Source organism: Drosophila yakuba, chromosome 2L, assembly GCF_016746365.2.
Source record: "Drosophila yakuba strain Tai18E2 chromosome 2L, Prin_Dyak_Tai18E2_2.1, whole genome shotgun sequence".
NCBI classification, from domain to species: Eukaryota; Metazoa; Arthropoda; class Insecta; order Diptera; family Drosophilidae; genus Drosophila; species Drosophila yakuba.
In genome coordinates this window covers 5,201,323-5,217,009 of record NC_052527.2, presented here as the reverse complement: position 1 = coordinate 5,217,009, position 15,687 = coordinate 5,201,323, and the positions used below count along the sequence as shown (strand labels likewise).

Sequence of the window (15,687 nt, the reverse complement as noted above, 5' to 3'; positions counted from 1 at the left end):
TTAACAAAACTGGTGAAGTACGAATGCCGCTGGCTAGGATCGCAGATTAATGCTGAGGAAATTTGGAATCATTGTCATGAAACGTATAAATATTGTATTAAATACGTTCATCACCAAAAATGTGTAAAACAACATATTGAACGGCATTTAGAATTCCCTAGTTTTTTATTAGCTTTTAAATCTTTTACATAATTAAAAAATTTGTAGCTATAGTTAGTACCACCGCTTGTTTGGCACCATTAGCCAAAAATGTTTGGGAACCAACTTCTCAGGGGCGAAAAGCACAAGGGTTTAGTTAGCCAGAGAGTGTCGACCGAAAGTTTAAGTACCTCCATGTAATCAAAGGAGCAACTGCTTTGTTCGAAGGCTTTCGTAACCACAGGCGACACTGGCTTAACTGCGGATTGGGTTGGAGACTGTGACTGAGTTGTGACGCCCAGGTGAGCCTTATCCTCATCCTCGTCATCGTCCAAGGCGGCACGGGCAAAGGCCTCATCGCCGTCGAAGTAGTAGAACTCCTTGCGGGTGGAGTTGGTTTCCACCACTCTCGATGGCTGTTGAGCATCAATTCCGCGAGCGTAGGAAATCCTTCTCGCCGCTCGATAAGGAGTGGGCGCAAAGGGTAGGGGATATCCACTGATAAAGCCAGGATATCCGGCTTGCAGCGGCCACATTTGTGCTGTTTGCGGCGGTAATCCCAACTGAGGTTGCAATCCCAATTGGGGTTGCAAGCCCAATTGAGGCTGTATGCCCTGCGGCCACAAGCCCAATCCCCTTTGTGGTTGCTGCTGTTGCTGCTGACCAAATCCAAATCCTTGGACAGCATCTTGGCGACAGCCGTCGGAGTCCTGATCCTGGAATATCTCCAGCAGGAAGCCATTGGACGTGGTGCTGCTCGACTGTCCTATGCGCATGCGCAACGCCTTGCGACCCTGGTCCCAATGCGATTTGTGAACGTAGCCCGAACGACAGCCGCAGTATCGCTGACCATCCAGCTCCAGAAAGTCACCATTGCAATTTTGTTGGCCTCCAAAGCCACCCAATCCACCGGAAACTCCTCCTCCGAATCCTCCGCCAAAACTGCCTCCAATTGAACCTCCTGAATTCTGACCGAAGTCAAAGAACTTAAACTGAATCCGCAAACGGCAGACATTTGGTGAGCTCTTCTCTATGTAAAATACGCAATCTCTTTGCTGATTGGGCAGCAGATAGTTCAAGACAGTCCTTGGGAATCCGGGACTGGAGAGATAGAAGTGGTTCTGATTGAAGCTACTGGCACAGCACAGATCCAACTGACCACCAAACTGCTGCAAGGTCTGGGAATCGTAATCCTTGAGAGTAACAGCGTGAGGCTGAAAGGAGGTGGTCTGATATTGATCGGAAATCAGGGGCAACTCTTGCTGTTGCTGCTGCTGGGAAAGCTGAAGTTGCTGTGGATGTTGCAGTGGCACTTGTTGCTGCAGCTGCAACTGTTGCTGCTGCAAAGCCTGCTGTTGCAGTCGCTGTTGATGCAGGATCTGCTGTTGCAGTTGCTGCTGCAGTTGCTGTTGCTGCAGGATTCGTTGCTGTTCCTGCTGCTGTTGCAACAGTTGTTGCTGTTGCTGCTGTTGCTGGGGAGCACAAGGCGGTGAGTACTGGGGCTGTAATCCCGCAGACGGTGGATACAAGCCAACAGGATAACCAAGACCTGGTTGCAAGCCCAAGTTAAAGCCCAAACGATTTGGTTGCGTAAAGTTGAAAGCTGGCTCCAGTTGCTGCTGGGGGCTTTGCTGTGGCAGGTGGTGATGGTGGTGCTGGGTGAGCAGCTTCTTTGGAGGCGACTTGGCGCTCACCTGCACCGTGTCCCCATCGACATCCTCCTCGTCATCGTCCAGGCCCCTGGCCACCGAATCCTCCCTTTCGCAGGCCAAACGCGTGATGAGCAAGCGAAAGCCACCATTCGTCGTCCAAGGCGAATCATCGCTGAGGAAGCGCAGACGCAGGATTCCATCGGGTGTGTGATACTTCTTGATACCCAGCACCTGGCCGCACAAGACGTCCATGTCGTCGCCGTCGTTGTTCAGGCCAATGGCCAAGTAATCCCGACTGCAGTTCTCCGATAGCTCCAGCTTGAAGTCGAGGAACTGTATGTGAAACTTGGTGGGGCAGCGGTAGGGAGATCGCACCACATAATCCCAGCAGGTGTTCACCGGATAGTTGTCCGGATAGTTGGGCGATTCGACGAGACTCTGTCGCTGCCTGTAGACACCGTGTAACCCGCACTGGGGCAGCTCATCGTGCACCGCACCCTGGGCTCCAAATGGGATGACACTAAGTACGAAAACAAGGACTACTGGCAGCTCCATTTCGCTGGTCGTCCGTTGGTAACGCGCTCAAAAACGCAACTAACTCGTTGCGTTTCACGCGACATCGATGTTTGCCTGCCAAAAAATAATATTTTACATGGGTGCGTCGCAGGTTTCACTGGAAAACAATTTGCACTTTTGTTTGTGGAGTCGACAACAAAAGCGTTCACTTATCTAAGCCTCTCATTCATAAGTCGCACTTTAGTTCACTGAACCGCATGCCAAACTTTCTGGCGGACAGCCGAGGTGCCAAAAGCTTCATAAAACTACCAATCCAGCAATCCATTAGATTAAATTCCAGGCGGCACATCTGTGGGTATGATTCATGTGGCAGGGGTTCTCTCTACTCGATTATGAGATGCCATCATCAAGATCATATATTTTATCATATCAGTAGAATACTATGGGGCATAAATTAAGCCAAATAACTTTACGACACGTACTTATGGAAAAGTAAACATTATTATCCATACATTTGTGTATATGCCAAGTGGTTCCCGTATTTCAATTGCACTTAGCCGTGAAATCAAAAGATACATAGATTTAACTCTCTCTTAACAAATAATGACACTCCAATTCCAACACAACACATAGTTTATCTTAAGCCAATAACCACAAACGGAACTTACATAACTGGCCAGCAAAGATATACAACCACTTCGGATCGTGGGAGATCTTTATGCACACAAGGCACGCTCCCAAAAAAAGTGACAAACAAACATATAGCTCTTGGAAATACGCCCCAATTTCTGTCAAAATATCTGCTTCCAGGGTTTGTATGCGATTAAACTGGATTATCACTAAGCCACAGCTTCTGTAGATAGTAGTTTTTTGGTGAGCAGTTTGACCAAAAGTGTCGCAAAGAACATCTGATATTTTTTATCTCTATATAATACAACTGACTTAACACTAAGCTGAAGTGGTATGTTTAAATCCTTCTGTTTACAAAACAGCATTAAAATCACTATATTAAGATTAAATGCTATAACGAAAGTGGGTTTATTATACGCATTGCCTTTTATTGTTTATGTATTGCATTGTTGATAAATGATTTGATATTGATATTGATTCACACCTCATCTGACCCACTGCATAATAAAAATTTAAGTTGCATTGCAGTTTGCTAGAATTGGTTTATAAAAGGTTTAGGCTTATAAGAAAAAGGTAAACTCTTTGCAAATAAAGCTTCCATTTTATTAAAAATATTTCTGCCCTTCATATATGCAGTTGCTATGTGGGTTAAAAAAATAGAATTTTTCAGTATTGTGAAATAATAAACGTATCTTTTAAACATACACATTTTCTAGACAGTAATAATAGTGACTCGTGCTTTTATAGTTAACTTGAGCGTAAATACAGATTTTACTGACGCACTGCACGATTTAAAGAATGAAATAGTTCAGTGTAGTGATTACCAATTTGGCTTTACTTTACTTAAGGGCACACTTCATCTTTTACAAACATACAAAACAATTATAAAATTTCGAATTACGTGATATTGCAAAAACAAGGATTTGTTTAGAAGAGTGTGAAGTAAACAAGATAAAATATCTTGCAGATAGAAGACACAGCCTTGAGTCTTGGTCATGTTTACTGGGCCCTAGACCCCGATTATCTGTGCAACTAGTCATAATTTTAGTAAGACCTTTAATACACAGGCAAGTGAGAGTGATGATATACGATTTCCCAGCTACTTGCTTTCTACGAAATCAGCTAACGAAATCCCTAACTACACAGAGATTCGTGTTGTTGGCCAGGTGTTCTGATATAAAAAGCGGTAAGGAAATTGATGGGACCATCAGTAACACGGTGACAGTGTTTGCAGTCAGAATGTTTGCCACGCCCCTCAGACAGCCCACTGCGGCGAGCCCAAACCCAAAGAGTTCCCCCGGCATGGATGACCATGGCAAGCCCTATCAGTACGAGATTACCGATCACGGATACGGCAAGGATGCGGTCAAGGTGCTGCATGTCAGTCGCAAGGGACCAGTGCACACCATCCAGGAATTCGAGGTGGGCACTCACCTGAAGCTGTACAGCAAGAAAGATTACTACCAGGGCAACAACTCGGACATCGTGGCCACCGATTCGCAGAAGAACACCGTCTATCTGTTGGCCAAGAAGCATGGCATCGAGAGTCCCGAGAAGTTTGCCCTGCTCCTGGCCAGGCACTTCATTAACAAGTACTCGCACGTGGAGGAGGCCCACGTCCATGTGGAGGCCTATCCCTGGCAGCGTGTTTGCCAGGAAGAGACCAGAACCCCCAGCAATGGAAAGTGTGAGAACGGTGGCCAAGGGAACTGCGACTTTAGCTCCATTGACGACAGATCACTGCACAATCACGCTTTTGTGTTCACTCCCACCGCTTTCCACTACTGCGATGTGGTTGTAAGGAGAACAGGTTAGTTACAAGTTATACAAAATTATAACAGAAATATTTATAATGTTCTTATTTCTTTAGATCCCAAACAAACAGTCATCACCGGCATCAAAGGTCTTCGAGTGCTGAAGACGACCCAATCCTCGTTTGTGAACTTCGTGAACGACGAGTTCAGATCTCTGCCAGATCAGTACGACCGCATCTTTAGCACCGTGGTGGACTGCTCATGGGAGTACTCCGACACCGAAAACTTGGACTTCCTGAGGGCCTGGCAGACGGTCAAGAATATAATCATTCGTAACTTCGCCGGCGATCCGCAGGTGGGCGTGTCCTCGCCCTCCGTTCAGCACACCCTGTATCTGAGTGAAAGACAGGTCCTGGATGTCCTGCCGCAGGTGTCGGTCATTTCGATGACCATGCCGAACAAGCACTACTTCAATTTCGATACGAAGCCCTTCCAGAAGATTGCTCCCGGCGACAATAACGAAGTCTTCATCCCCGTGGACAAGCCACATGGCACCATCTATGCCCAGCTGGCCCGGAAGAACATCAACAGTCATCTGTAGACCGATCTCTGATGTAGTTAGTTAGACTCTATCTAAACCAATTTAGCCGAATCATGATTGCATACGGCAAAGTTATATATGTTTGTATTTAAAAATATTATAGAAAAGGTTCTCCTTATTTAAACATTGATAAACTAATAAAAAGTAATGTGGAAAAATCAATAAATCGTTTGCAAAACTATTTCGAGATCAACCTTGCCTAAGCTAAATAATTCCAAACCATGTCAAAACATTTTTTAACAATCCTAAAATGAGGCATCGTTCCTAAAAAAAAATTTATAAAACAAAATTCCAAAATTTTCGACCACTTTGGCAGTCAAAATTCGCAATCTAAATTCGAAATCATCAGATTACTCCATCTAGCCCCAAAAGCGTGACCATGACCAATCGACTGGCCTTGAACCACATCCTGACCACCCAGCTGCGAAGGGACTGGGAACAGGAGGAGAGTGCCAAGACCAGGCTGTCGCAGCTGACCAGGAGGGACAGGATCAAGGCTTCGCTAAGATCAAGCCAGTTGCCAGGACGTTACTTGTTGCCCGACACCAGAAAGACTTACGACAATATGGTGGCCAATATACACTCGACCATGAAGTGTAAGCTTTTGACTTCAAACTAACCAAAACCAATCAATGTTATTCTTGTTTTCCATCTACCTAGCGGTTCGATCACCTAGAAAACCTCGACCAACTGTGCCATTGCCCACATCTGGGAATCCGAGTGCAGCACCAGCAGTTGCACCACCACTGCCAACGAATTTGGTGTCCAAGCACCCGAAACGCAGCAAATCGGGGCGCATACGGGGTGGCGCCAACTCCTCAAAGGCGGACAGTGGCCATGGCATCGCCGCCAATACGAACCACAAATCATTGGCGACGATCAAAGCCAACATCAACCAGAGTACGAAGAGATCGAGGGGCTTTGAACAGAACAGCCGCATCCGAGAGGTCATTCAACAGAAGAAGGTGCTGGAGACCATGTTGCAGCAGCACAAGAAGCTGCAAAGCGATCGTCACACCATAGCAATGGACATCCAGCGAATGCGTGCCGATCTGGACAGGATTCGCACCAAGCTGGACACCTCCCTGCAGAGCCTTAACTCCACGCGCACCCTCTTCAATTCCGCCAACAAGGCGAGTCTGAGAAAGGCCAACGTCCTGCCGAAGCAAAACACGCACAACGTGGTGACCTCCACCCATCGGCGCTCTGGGGGAAAGCGAAAGGTGCGGACCGTTGCCATTCCGATGAACCGGCAAAGTGTGCTGGCCAACAAGGCGCCCATCCTCAAGCGAAGGGTTCGCTGAAATACAAAGCACAACAAAAAATTTAATTCATTTAAACTTCTGCAAAATAATATGTAAATTTCAAACTAAGGCAATACTTGTTTCTCCAAATAAATTATTCTTCTACTTTAAAAATAAAAGTAATTAGAAAAAGTTTACCACACTGAACCGAAATAATGTAATAAAATATAAATTAGAAAAATAAAACAAAAAAAAAAGCAAAAAAATAACGTTTTTAAATTTTGAATTCAGTACCGGAAAAGACGATAGCCTATCGATTGTTATTATCAGTGTTGAAAAGTATCTCGCTGACTTTAGCGAGACGTTTCAGAATTCTGTGGAAGAAAGGCACGGTCACACTGCTCATGGCGTCTGTTTTTCGCCACCGGATTTTTGTTTTTCATTATTTTGCTTACAATTTTCACCGCTTTGCCTAATTTTTCGTCAACTGGGAGCCTAAGATGGGCTCCTCCAAGAAGCACAAGAAAAACAAGTCGGAGCGTCGCGAGAAATATGAAGGTGAGTGAAATGAAAGTGCTGTGTCTACGTGAGCCCCTGCTGCCATAGGCCATCTCGCTCTAACATTTTGCCGCTTTTTGTTGAGCATGCATACACTTAAAAAAAAAATGGTAAACAATACATAATATATTTTTTTAAAAGAATACAAAATGTATTGTTACAAATAATCCTACGCGCGTGTAAAGAACATTATACAATAATAATACAAAATGAAAATGTAATAAAACCTGAATTTTCCCTGTATAATATAGAATACAGTCAGTACCAGGACCCGGCTCAGCTGCAACGAGGTCTAAAGCTCATCCTTAAGGTGGGCTCGAATGCCACGCCGGAGTACAGTGCCAATTCGCCAATGGTAGACGGAGGACCGCCCACAGCAGCCGAGGCCATGATGTCGCCAGTCCCCGAGGAACTTCAGGACCACCAGGGCCATCGCGAGCGCCACAAGAAGTCAAAGAAAAAAAAGAAGAAGAAGGATCGGGAGAAGAAGCACAAACACCACAAGGAGAAGCGCCACAGGAGCAGAGATCGCCATCGGGACGCAGGATCGGACGAAGATATGCTGGCCGGCGCTGACGATGCCGCTTGCAGTGGCTTCGCCCCATCGTCAGTTGCTCCACCGGCCGCCGATCCCGATTCCAGCCAAGACGGATTCAGCTTTATGGACGATGACCAGTCACAGCCGCTGCCGGAGAATATTTTGTTCTTCGCTGGCATCACCACGGATAACTCGCCATCAAACTGTCCTGTCACAAAGCCAATAGCTCCACGCAAGCTAGACGAGATTCTGATGGGTTCATCGCCCAACTCCTCGTCGCTGCAATCCTCCTCCCTGGGACTGGTAGGCAGCAGTCCCACCAAGCCCTTGCCCGACGTAAGTTACTTTACCATATCATGGCGAGTGCATTTCATTAACTGTATCCAATGCGTTCTAGCTTTTAATACCTTCACCGTCAACGCCAGGAGGAGCCAACTCACTTAATGCTCTTACACCCAAGACTCTCGAGGCGCCAAAGACCCCCAGCAGTTCCAGTGAGTCGGGTAGAGAGCCCCGAAGCTGTGTGCTCAAGCTAAAGCAGCAGAAATCGCCGTTAAACAAACTTTTGGAGCACCTGTTGCGCTTCCTGGAGAAGCGGGATCCCCACCAGTTTTTCGCCTGGCCGGTGACTGATGACATGGCACCCGGTTACTCTTCCATAATAAGCAGACCCATGGACTTCTCAACAATGCGACAGAAGATTGATGATCACGAGTATGCCGCTTTAACCGAATTCACTGATGACTTTAAACTAATGTGTGATAATGCCATCAAGTACAACCACGTGGATACGGTTTATAACAAGGCAGCTAAGCGTCTACTCCAAGTCGGAATGAAGCATCTGCAACCTGAGAATTTGATGAGAAGCCTAAAACCAATGTCAGGTTACATGAGGGAGCTAACAGCCAAAGAACTTGGCTTTGAGTTGAGTTCGAACGACATGTCAAGGGAAAATCACGATTCGGCGGACGAAGGAGCGTCAACGGGAGCGGAAGAGCCACCAACTCCTGCTCAGCTGGAGGAGGAAGAGCGCAAGCGAACACTTCGTTTGGAGAATGCACCAAAAACACATTTCGAGCCTTATGTAGACGATTTAACGGGCGAAGAAATCCTGGCCCAAGTGCAAAATGCTGCCCAACAGGCAAAACAAAGGGTAAATGCCAAGAGAAATGCCCACAAGATGGGTTTCCTGCGTCAAACGAAAGATGGCAGTACCACCCTGAATCTGTTGATCAAAGAGGAAAACGAGGGTCCTGAAAGGGTAGTGACCATTGGTGATCTAGTAGGCAAGCTGCAAACAGGAAGCACACAACTACAGACGCGACAGGTTGACAAGAGGAATGCCATGAGGACTGTGAAGCCTTTAAACTACGGAGCCTTTGCCAGCTTTGCACCCACCTTCGATTCCCGCTTTTCCACTCTTAGTGCCGACGAAACGCAATTGGTTTTGCGTACGTATGGAGATGCCTCCAGTGCGGAATATGCGGAGAGCATCTTACAGTTCACCAAAGACTCTAGCTACGGGACCACCATTGCAAATGGTTTGCTGGATATCCTCACCAACGGAGAGCACAGCAAATCCCTGGATGAGCTATACAACATGCAGCTACATTCATACGAGCAACGTGAGATTGAAAAGTGCTTTGAACAGGAGGAGGCAGCCCCCAACCAGCAGGAGACCACCGCCCAAATCGAGCAAGAATATGAAAAATACAAAAATACCCCCGTTGACTTTAAGGGTTTGCAATCCCTTGGTGAACTTGGCATAGATGTGAGCTTCCTGGACGGCATGGAGGCTGAAATGAAGAGTTTCGAGCTCAATCGGCGCATGCACGAGCATCTTAGTCAAAACTTGACTTTAATCGAGAAACTGCGAGTGACCCAGCACGATCGTTTATCACAGCCTTTGCCGAATCACCTGGGACTAGTGCAGCCCGCCAGTCAGGAGGAAGCGCAAACCGCCCAGCAATTGACGCAGCAGATCAGCGATCTGGCTAAGAAGTTGCCGCCTTCCGCCATCGCAGATCCCTATGCCTTGCGAAAAGCCATGGGCATGTCCTATGGTAAGTTCAATAACTTACTGTTAATTTGCTTATTTATTTAATAACTTTAATCTGTTTAGCTGGCTTGCCGCCACCTCGACCCGTTTCTCCCCGCGTCCAGCTGCCTGAGCTGCTCCAACAGCCGGTGGCGCTGCCGCAGTTGCAACCTGTGGCCATGGAGATCGACGAGGCTGACGAACAGCATGGCGGCGGAGATCTGGAAAACGAGCTGCGCGAGTTCCTTGAAAGCGGATCTGGTCTCCATTCCGCCAATCCAGCGGATGACAACAGCATTGTTGCCCAGCTGTTGCTGAACTAGGAGATCGGGAATTCAGCAAGACGCGCGCTATGTTTATAATGTAAGATAATGAAATATCTCTAAATTATTTTCATATATTCAATGCGTTTGCACTCTAAATAAAAATTAAGCTAATATTACAGAAGCTCATTCTTTGCTGTCGGGAAAAAACTAGTTTAAAAACAAGAGAGAACGCTATAGTCGAGTTCCCCGACTATCTGATACCCGTTACTCAGCTAGTGTAAGTGCGAAGGACAGTTTTTGGCGGTTTGTGGGCGTTAGAGTGGGCGTGGCCAAAAGTTTTTTGGCGAATATATAGAAATTTACAAGACTAATACAAAAATGAAAAAATATCAAAACATTTTTCAAAAATGTGGGCGTGGCAGCTTTGGGCGGTTTGTGGGCGTTAGAGTGGGCGTGGCAAAAAGTTTTTTTGCAAATCGATAGAAATTTTCAAGACCAATACAAAAATGAAAAAATATTAAAACATTTTTCAAAAGTGTGGGCGTGGCAGTTTTGGGCGGTTTGTGGGCGTTAGAGTGGGCGTGGCAAAAAGTTTTTTTGCATATCGATAGAAATTTACAAGACCAATACAAAAATGTAAAAATATTAAAACATTTTTCAAAAGTGTGGGCGTCGCAGTTTTGGGCGGTTTGTGGGCGTTAGAGTGGGCGTGGCAGCATGATTCGACAAACTTGCGCTGCGTCTATGTCCCTGGAGTCTGTATGCCTAATCTCAACTTTCTAGCTTTTGTAGTTCCTGAGATCTCGACGTTCATACGGACAGACGGACAGACGGACGGACAGACGGACATGGCCAAATCGACTTGGCTATTGATCCTGATCAAGAATATATATACTTTATATGGTCGGAAACGCTTCCTTCTGCCTGTTACATACTTTTCAACGAATCTAGTATACCCTTTTACTCTACGAGTAACGGGTATAATCAAAGTGATAAAAACAACATTTTTTCTTGCTTACAAAGTTGGTAAAGCTAGCAAAACCGATCTGAGAACGATCAAGTATTCATTTATTTAACTTTCTTTTAGCACTAACAATAATATTTTCGTTTCAATTTCGAGCTTAAGCCTAAACACACTGTCAATTTGTCTTAACTGAACTAGGTAACGATTTAAAGTTTAAACACAACACAATTGCAGAAGAACCGGCAAAAGCTAGACTTCCTCGACGTTTTCCGTAGGTTTGGCGTCTTCAACCACATCCTGCAGCTCTTCCTCAGCGGCGACAGTCTGTTTTGTGATCTACAGAAAATTACAATACGATGGGCGGTACAGTGAACATAGCAGTTGCATTATCATAGGTATACAACTTCATTCAGTAGCTGTCTTCAGGCACATAATACTTATCGGATCATGCAGTTAGGGCTGCTATATATCAACATGCTGGTTAAAAACATCTCTGACGATAACTCTTTCATGCGATTAGCCTAGGTTTATCGTATATAGTAGTAAGTTCTTAGCCTATGATTAGGATTTGGATTACATAATATCTTCGTATGGACTTTACCACATTAGAAACCGCGTATGGCGAGTATCGGTTTAGTGTTTTGATTTGAGTATGGACCACTTAGAACCTAGACATTAGGCGAGGGCTAAATGTTTGGAACCCATTTATATATATATATGTATATATACTATATATCACAAGATGGTTGATTTTGGTTGTCCCCGGTTTTTTGATGTGATTTTTGTTAGTGAGCGATTTAGTTTCAATGGCTTTTCAACGGTTTGATTTTGTTATTATTCTGCAGAAGTGGTTGAGTTATATCTGAACCCGATTGGCTGCTAGATTTTCTTACTTTGAAGCAGCGAATGTGAAAGTGGTCGCACATCTCAGAAACCTACAAATAGTTCATATTTAAATATATCATTCATATAAATATTTAATGATAGGGTAGGGTATCTTACCACGCCGTAGCCGTAGTGCCAGTGAGCTAGAGTTGAGAAAATGGTTAGCCCATAGAGTATCCAGCGTTCGGTGTCCGACGTCAGATCCGTGTCGAAGACCTTCTCGTAGTAGGGAAAACAGCAAACACCCACTGTGGCGGCCAGTGGCCACATGAGCACATTGAAGGCATCGCAACGCGTGTCCGACATTTGGGCCACTATCAGTCGGCACTATAAAACAGAATTCGGGAGATTTCTTACTTTTGAAGCAATTGAGATTTTCACTTATGTACTTACTGCAATATTGGAAAATATAGTGCCATAGAGTATCCATAAAATGCGTGGCTCCTGGTTGATCACATCATTGCGAGAAAAGAACGACCAGACTACAGTGATCACAAAGAGCCAGACGAAAGCGAAGAATGGTCGCAGCATCTCCCACATGGGTCGCATTTTTCCAGTCTTGTTTTTATAGGAACTAAAACCGGGCAAAATGTAATCTATAACTTATATGAATAGGTATCGAAACTTACAGGTAGATATTTCTAGCTATGATCGGATGACTGCTGACCATGCCGGAACCAATTAGAACGAACTCAAACATGTTCGCCACAGTGAAACCATATATGCTGAAGCGATACATCTCAGGTCCAAAGACGGTGGCCACAAACAGCATGCCACTCACTCCCTAAGAATGAAAGGATATTATAAAACTGAAATAAATGAACTTAAAGTACATTTGTTTTACTTACCCACATGGTAAAGTCGTAACCCCAGGGCAAGAACATAACGCCCGTGTTGTACTTCTCCACGTGCGTAAGATAGAAGTTGAGAAATACGTTCCAGATCACAAAGAACATGCGAATCGGCGGCAAGTCGTGGGTGCCAAAAAGGGAGAATAGGTAAATGGGTATCAGGGCAGCGGAATAGGAGTCCAGTCCATGATCGAACAGCTCTCCCAGTGGTCCACTCGTTCCAGTTCTTCGCGCCTGCTTGCCATCCATGCCATCTGATAACGAAATAAAATAATGATACTATGGATACCACTATAGTTGATTTCCTTGTGCACAAACTCACCCAAGTTATAGTAAATGAGTATATTTATGGCCGCCACTGTCCACACCCAGGCGGGCACCGAATTTCCCGTCTCTGAATTGGCTGCATCAAAGCCCCAGTCGTAGTAAGCTATCAGGATGAAGTTGACGACAGTCATGAGAAAACCCACGAAGGTCAGAACGTTGGGCGCCAGCCATTTGGGAACAAACTGGAAAACGAAATGTGACTTAAAATGTACATAATGTAGGATATTTTTTATAGAATACCTTCACACAGTAGTTCCAAAACGGGTGCATCACATAGACGCTGAGGAAGCTCGTGTCTATACTGCTGTACTACGGAATAAATAATAAGATATATTGATTAAAAACATTTCTCAAGACACTTTCCCTTTCCTTTCACTTCTATTAATACAATATGCCAACCATTGACATCTACAAGTTGAAAGTTAATCTACAAGTTAAAACTGAGTGATTAGAATTCGGTTCATATTTTGTCAAGGGAAAATAAATTACACTTAACCGACGAAATTTTTCCAATCATGTTGGGTACAACTTTATTTAAGGAAGATTTGATAAGATATCGATTTATACCGCTGCGCAGTACATGTTGTTATGGAGTAATAGGGTATGTTGTATTCGTGGAAAGTATGCTACAACTAGATTAAATACTTGTCTTCATTTTGACCAGGACTTGAATATATGTATGTATAACCCAAGATCACCGAGTGGATCCATTCATATTGATATCTATATAACTCAAGATCTACAGAGTTGAATGTTAATATGCAGATTCCATTCAAGTTGGTTAATATAATAGATATTTGATAGTCGTGACACTTGCACTCCATTGCATTAGCATAGATTTTAATGGTCTAGATTTCTGTTTTTTTTTACCGCCAACTGTAAGGCTACTTTTGAGCTCCCTACTTTGTTCATCTTATTGTCTTTGCATGTTGTAATCTTTACAAGTACAAATTCCACTATTGATAGCAACCAACTCATCCCCACCCATCGAATCCGCACTATCTATCTACAAATGTACTTCCAATGTACGAGTATAAATATTTTCAAAGCTCCAGCACATGGTTCCGTGACAGTTCAATGCCTTCTTTTAATGAACGTTTGCGAAACATTTGTTTAGTCTGGTTATCTCTTAATTGATGACCTACACTAGTAGAACTGTATACTACAACATTTTGATAGTACTAAATTTCGACACATAGTTGCCTAATCTGCCTCGCGAAGCAACCGGAACTGGAAAAAATCGTAATCCGATAATAGAAAGTCGTTACACGTTGGGAAAAGATTTTCGAATTGATAAAAATATTTTCATAGTACAAGTATCATGGAACCAATCATTTTCATGATGATAATGAACATGGTAACTTAAATAGTAACCAACAAAATATATTACATGCATTTTCATGATGATAATGAACATTATAACTGATATAGTAACAAAATACATTACTACCAATTAGGGTAATTAAGCTTAAACTTGTTTCAGTGTTGTAACGTAAGGGATCTTGTTTTAAATCTTTCCAAAAACATACTAATTTGTAAAATGCAGCCAAAACCGATATGCCCAACTATCCAAAGATTTAAATAAAGTTTAAAAATAAAAAGGTGGAACGTTAAGCCTCCTAAGTCTAAGCATAAGTGTTTCAAAACCAGTAACCGATTGAGGATCGATTAAGAATTGAGGGGAAGTAGACTTGCTTAGGATTCAAGTCAAGTTTTCTGGGGTGACATCGAACGACTCGAGGAAACTGGGTTAAATCGATAATGTAGTTCATTTCGAGGGATTTATAACAATTGACCGAACTGGGGAAGTGGGGGATTACCCGATTGGGACACATTGATTTTCACCACCCACCGGGGGCCGTGCTCCCGCTGCCCCGTGAAAAGAGCTCACCTTATAACGCTCGAAGCCCCGCAAATGAGCCTCCGACAAGTAGCGCATGCAACCCATTTTGTAATTTCAATTTGTCTACTACTTTTTCAATATGTTTTTGGCCGTACTGCCGCACTAACAACTGCACAGTGGGTGGCAAGTAATAACGCTGGGGAGTTTGCACTTGGATCGGAAGTCTGATTAGCGCGTATCGGCTTGACCTTTGCTGCGGGTCAGTCAGTTGGCTACCTCGGCATTGTATTGTATAACATCTGCGGATCTACACAGATATGCGGATTCACGGATTCGTTCACACGCGGACGTATGCGGCGAGAAGCGGAATGCGGAATGCGGGTAAATTAAATAATCGCTTTGTCCGCTCTCCAAAACAAAACGCAACACGCAAACAACAGTTACTCCTGCACTCGTCCAACTGCCGACGACGACAAAGAAGAAGAAGAAGAAGATGAAGAACCGGACGGAGACGAGCACGCAGACGTACGTATGTGCATGGGTGTATATAAAGCACAGCCCAAAGATGAAGAACACACGACGCACTTATTCCGGACGGGCCGGCATCTGAATGGGAACTGCGGACTCGGACGCGGACGCGGACTTATCAGGCCCAGACCCGAGCCGACCGCGACTTGGGTTCCACAACTACGAATCCCGGTGCGCACAGCACAGCCCACCAGTGATGCACACTTGGCGGTTATTCGGTCTGATCCGGGTTTTACCAGGCCCCCACCGCCGGATGTTCTAAGCATCAACTACTTTTTGGTGAGCTTGGGTTTTTCATTAATATCAGGGCATATCTATGACAAGCTCAAGTCGAATGATCACATTTTTTAGTTC

The 15,687-nt window shown here is 44.5% G+C and overlaps 5 protein-coding genes across 6 annotated transcripts; 3 read left to right on the top strand and 2 right to left on the bottom strand.

Annotated features, from left to right (window-relative positions):
• Positions 1-146: 146 nt before the first annotated feature.
• On the bottom strand, positions 147-2,365 carry LOC6526910. Its single transcript, XM_002087973.3, has one exon. It carries the CDS (start codon positions 2,343-2,345, stop codon positions 240-242), a length of 2,106 nt encoding a protein of 701 aa, XP_002088009.2. The 5' UTR covers positions 2,346-2,365; the 3' UTR covers positions 147-239.
• A 1,768-nt stretch (positions 2,366-4,133) lies between these two features.
• Positions 4,134-5,484, top strand: LOC6526909 (uricase). The gene is made up of 2 exons (XM_002087972.4): positions 4,134-4,746; positions 4,807-5,484. The coding sequence occupies exons 1-2, from the start codon at positions 4,176-4,178 to the stop codon at positions 5,289-5,291; spliced, it is 1,056 nt and encodes a 351-aa protein (XP_002088008.1). The 5' UTR covers positions 4,134-4,175; the 3' UTR covers positions 5,292-5,484.
• Positions 5,485-5,670: 186 nt separating this feature from the next.
• LOC6526908 lies at positions 5,671-6,714 on the top strand. The gene is made up of 2 exons (XM_002087971.3): positions 5,671-5,887; positions 5,952-6,714. Exons 1-2 carry the CDS (start codon positions 5,671-5,673, stop codon positions 6,593-6,595), a joined length of 861 nt encoding a protein of 286 aa, XP_002088007.1. The 3' UTR covers positions 6,596-6,714.
• Positions 6,715-6,901: 187 nt separating this feature from the next.
• On the top strand, positions 6,902-10,121 carry LOC6526907 (bromodomain-containing protein 7). The gene is made up of 4 exons (XM_002087970.4): positions 6,902-7,093; positions 7,345-7,967; positions 8,029-9,694; positions 9,754-10,121. The coding sequence occupies exons 1-4, from the start codon at positions 7,036-7,038 to the stop codon at positions 9,990-9,992; spliced, it is 2,586 nt and encodes an 861-aa protein (XP_002088006.1). The 5' UTR covers positions 6,902-7,035; the 3' UTR covers positions 9,993-10,121.
• Positions 10,122-11,012: 891 nt separating this feature from the next.
• LOC6526906 (ethanolaminephosphotransferase 1) lies at positions 11,013-15,429 on the bottom strand. Of its 2 annotated transcripts, none has more exons than XR_001454321.3 (9): positions 14,854-15,429; positions 13,203-13,271; positions 12,958-13,144; positions 12,633-12,889; positions 12,414-12,568; positions 12,178-12,358; positions 11,902-12,111; positions 11,501-11,834; positions 11,013-11,235 (listed from the first exon to the last, which is right to left on the bottom strand). XR_001454321.3 is itself a non-coding variant. In XM_002087969.4 (9 exons), exons 1-9 carry the CDS (start codon positions 14,908-14,910, stop codon positions 11,149-11,151), a joined length of 1,245 nt encoding a protein of 414 aa, XP_002088005.1. In that variant the 5' UTR covers positions 14,911-15,429; the 3' UTR covers positions 11,013-11,148. The 2 variants fall into 2 exon arrangements, 1 of the variants encoding a protein (XP_002088005.1); XM_002087969.4 differs by having other exon boundaries at positions 11,793-11,834.
• Between the last annotated feature and the right edge of the window lie 258 nt (positions 15,430-15,687).

Excerpts from the sequence above, each read along its gene's own strand:
- LOC6526910 (XM_002087973.3), bottom strand. The coding sequence starts at position 2,345 with ATGGAGCTGCCAGTAGTCCTTGTTTTCGTACTTAGTGTCATCCCATTT.
- LOC6526909 (XM_002087972.4), top strand. The coding sequence starts at position 4,176 with ATGTTTGCCACGCCCCTCAGACAGCCCACTGCGGCGAGCCCAAACCCA. Across the intron at positions 4,747-4,806 it reads TGTGGTTGTAAGGAGAACAG|ATCCCAAACAAACAGTCATC; the intron begins GTTAGTTACAAG and ends TTATTTCTTTAG.
- LOC6526908 (XM_002087971.3), top strand. The coding sequence starts at position 5,671 with ATGACCAATCGACTGGCCTTGAACCACATCCTGACCACCCAGCTGCGA. Across the intron at positions 5,888-5,951 it reads TATACACTCGACCATGAAGT|CGGTTCGATCACCTAGAAAA; the intron begins GTAAGCTTTTGA and ends CCATCTACCTAG.
- LOC6526907 (XM_002087970.4), top strand. The coding sequence starts at position 7,036 with ATGGGCTCCTCCAAGAAGCACAAGAAAAACAAGTCGGAGCGTCGCGAG. Across the intron at positions 7,094-7,344 it reads GCGTCGCGAGAAATATGAAG|AATACAGTCAGTACCAGGAC; the intron begins GTGAGTGAAATG and ends TGTATAATATAG. Across the intron at positions 9,695-9,753 it reads AGCCATGGGCATGTCCTATG|CTGGCTTGCCGCCACCTCGA; the intron begins GTAAGTTCAATA and ends TAATCTGTTTAG.
- LOC6526906 (XM_002087969.4), bottom strand. The coding sequence starts at position 14,910 with ATGGGTTGCATGCGCTACTTGTCGGAGGCTCATTTGCGGGGCTTCGAG. Across the intron at positions 11,835-11,901 it reads GGCACTACGGCTACGGCGTG|GTTTCTGAGATGTGCGACCA; the intron begins GTAAGATACCCT and ends AACTATTTGTAG. Across the intron at positions 11,236-11,792 it reads TTCACATTCGCTGCTTCAAA|ATCACAAAACAGACTGTCGC; the intron begins GTAAGAAAATCT and ends AATTTTCTGTAG.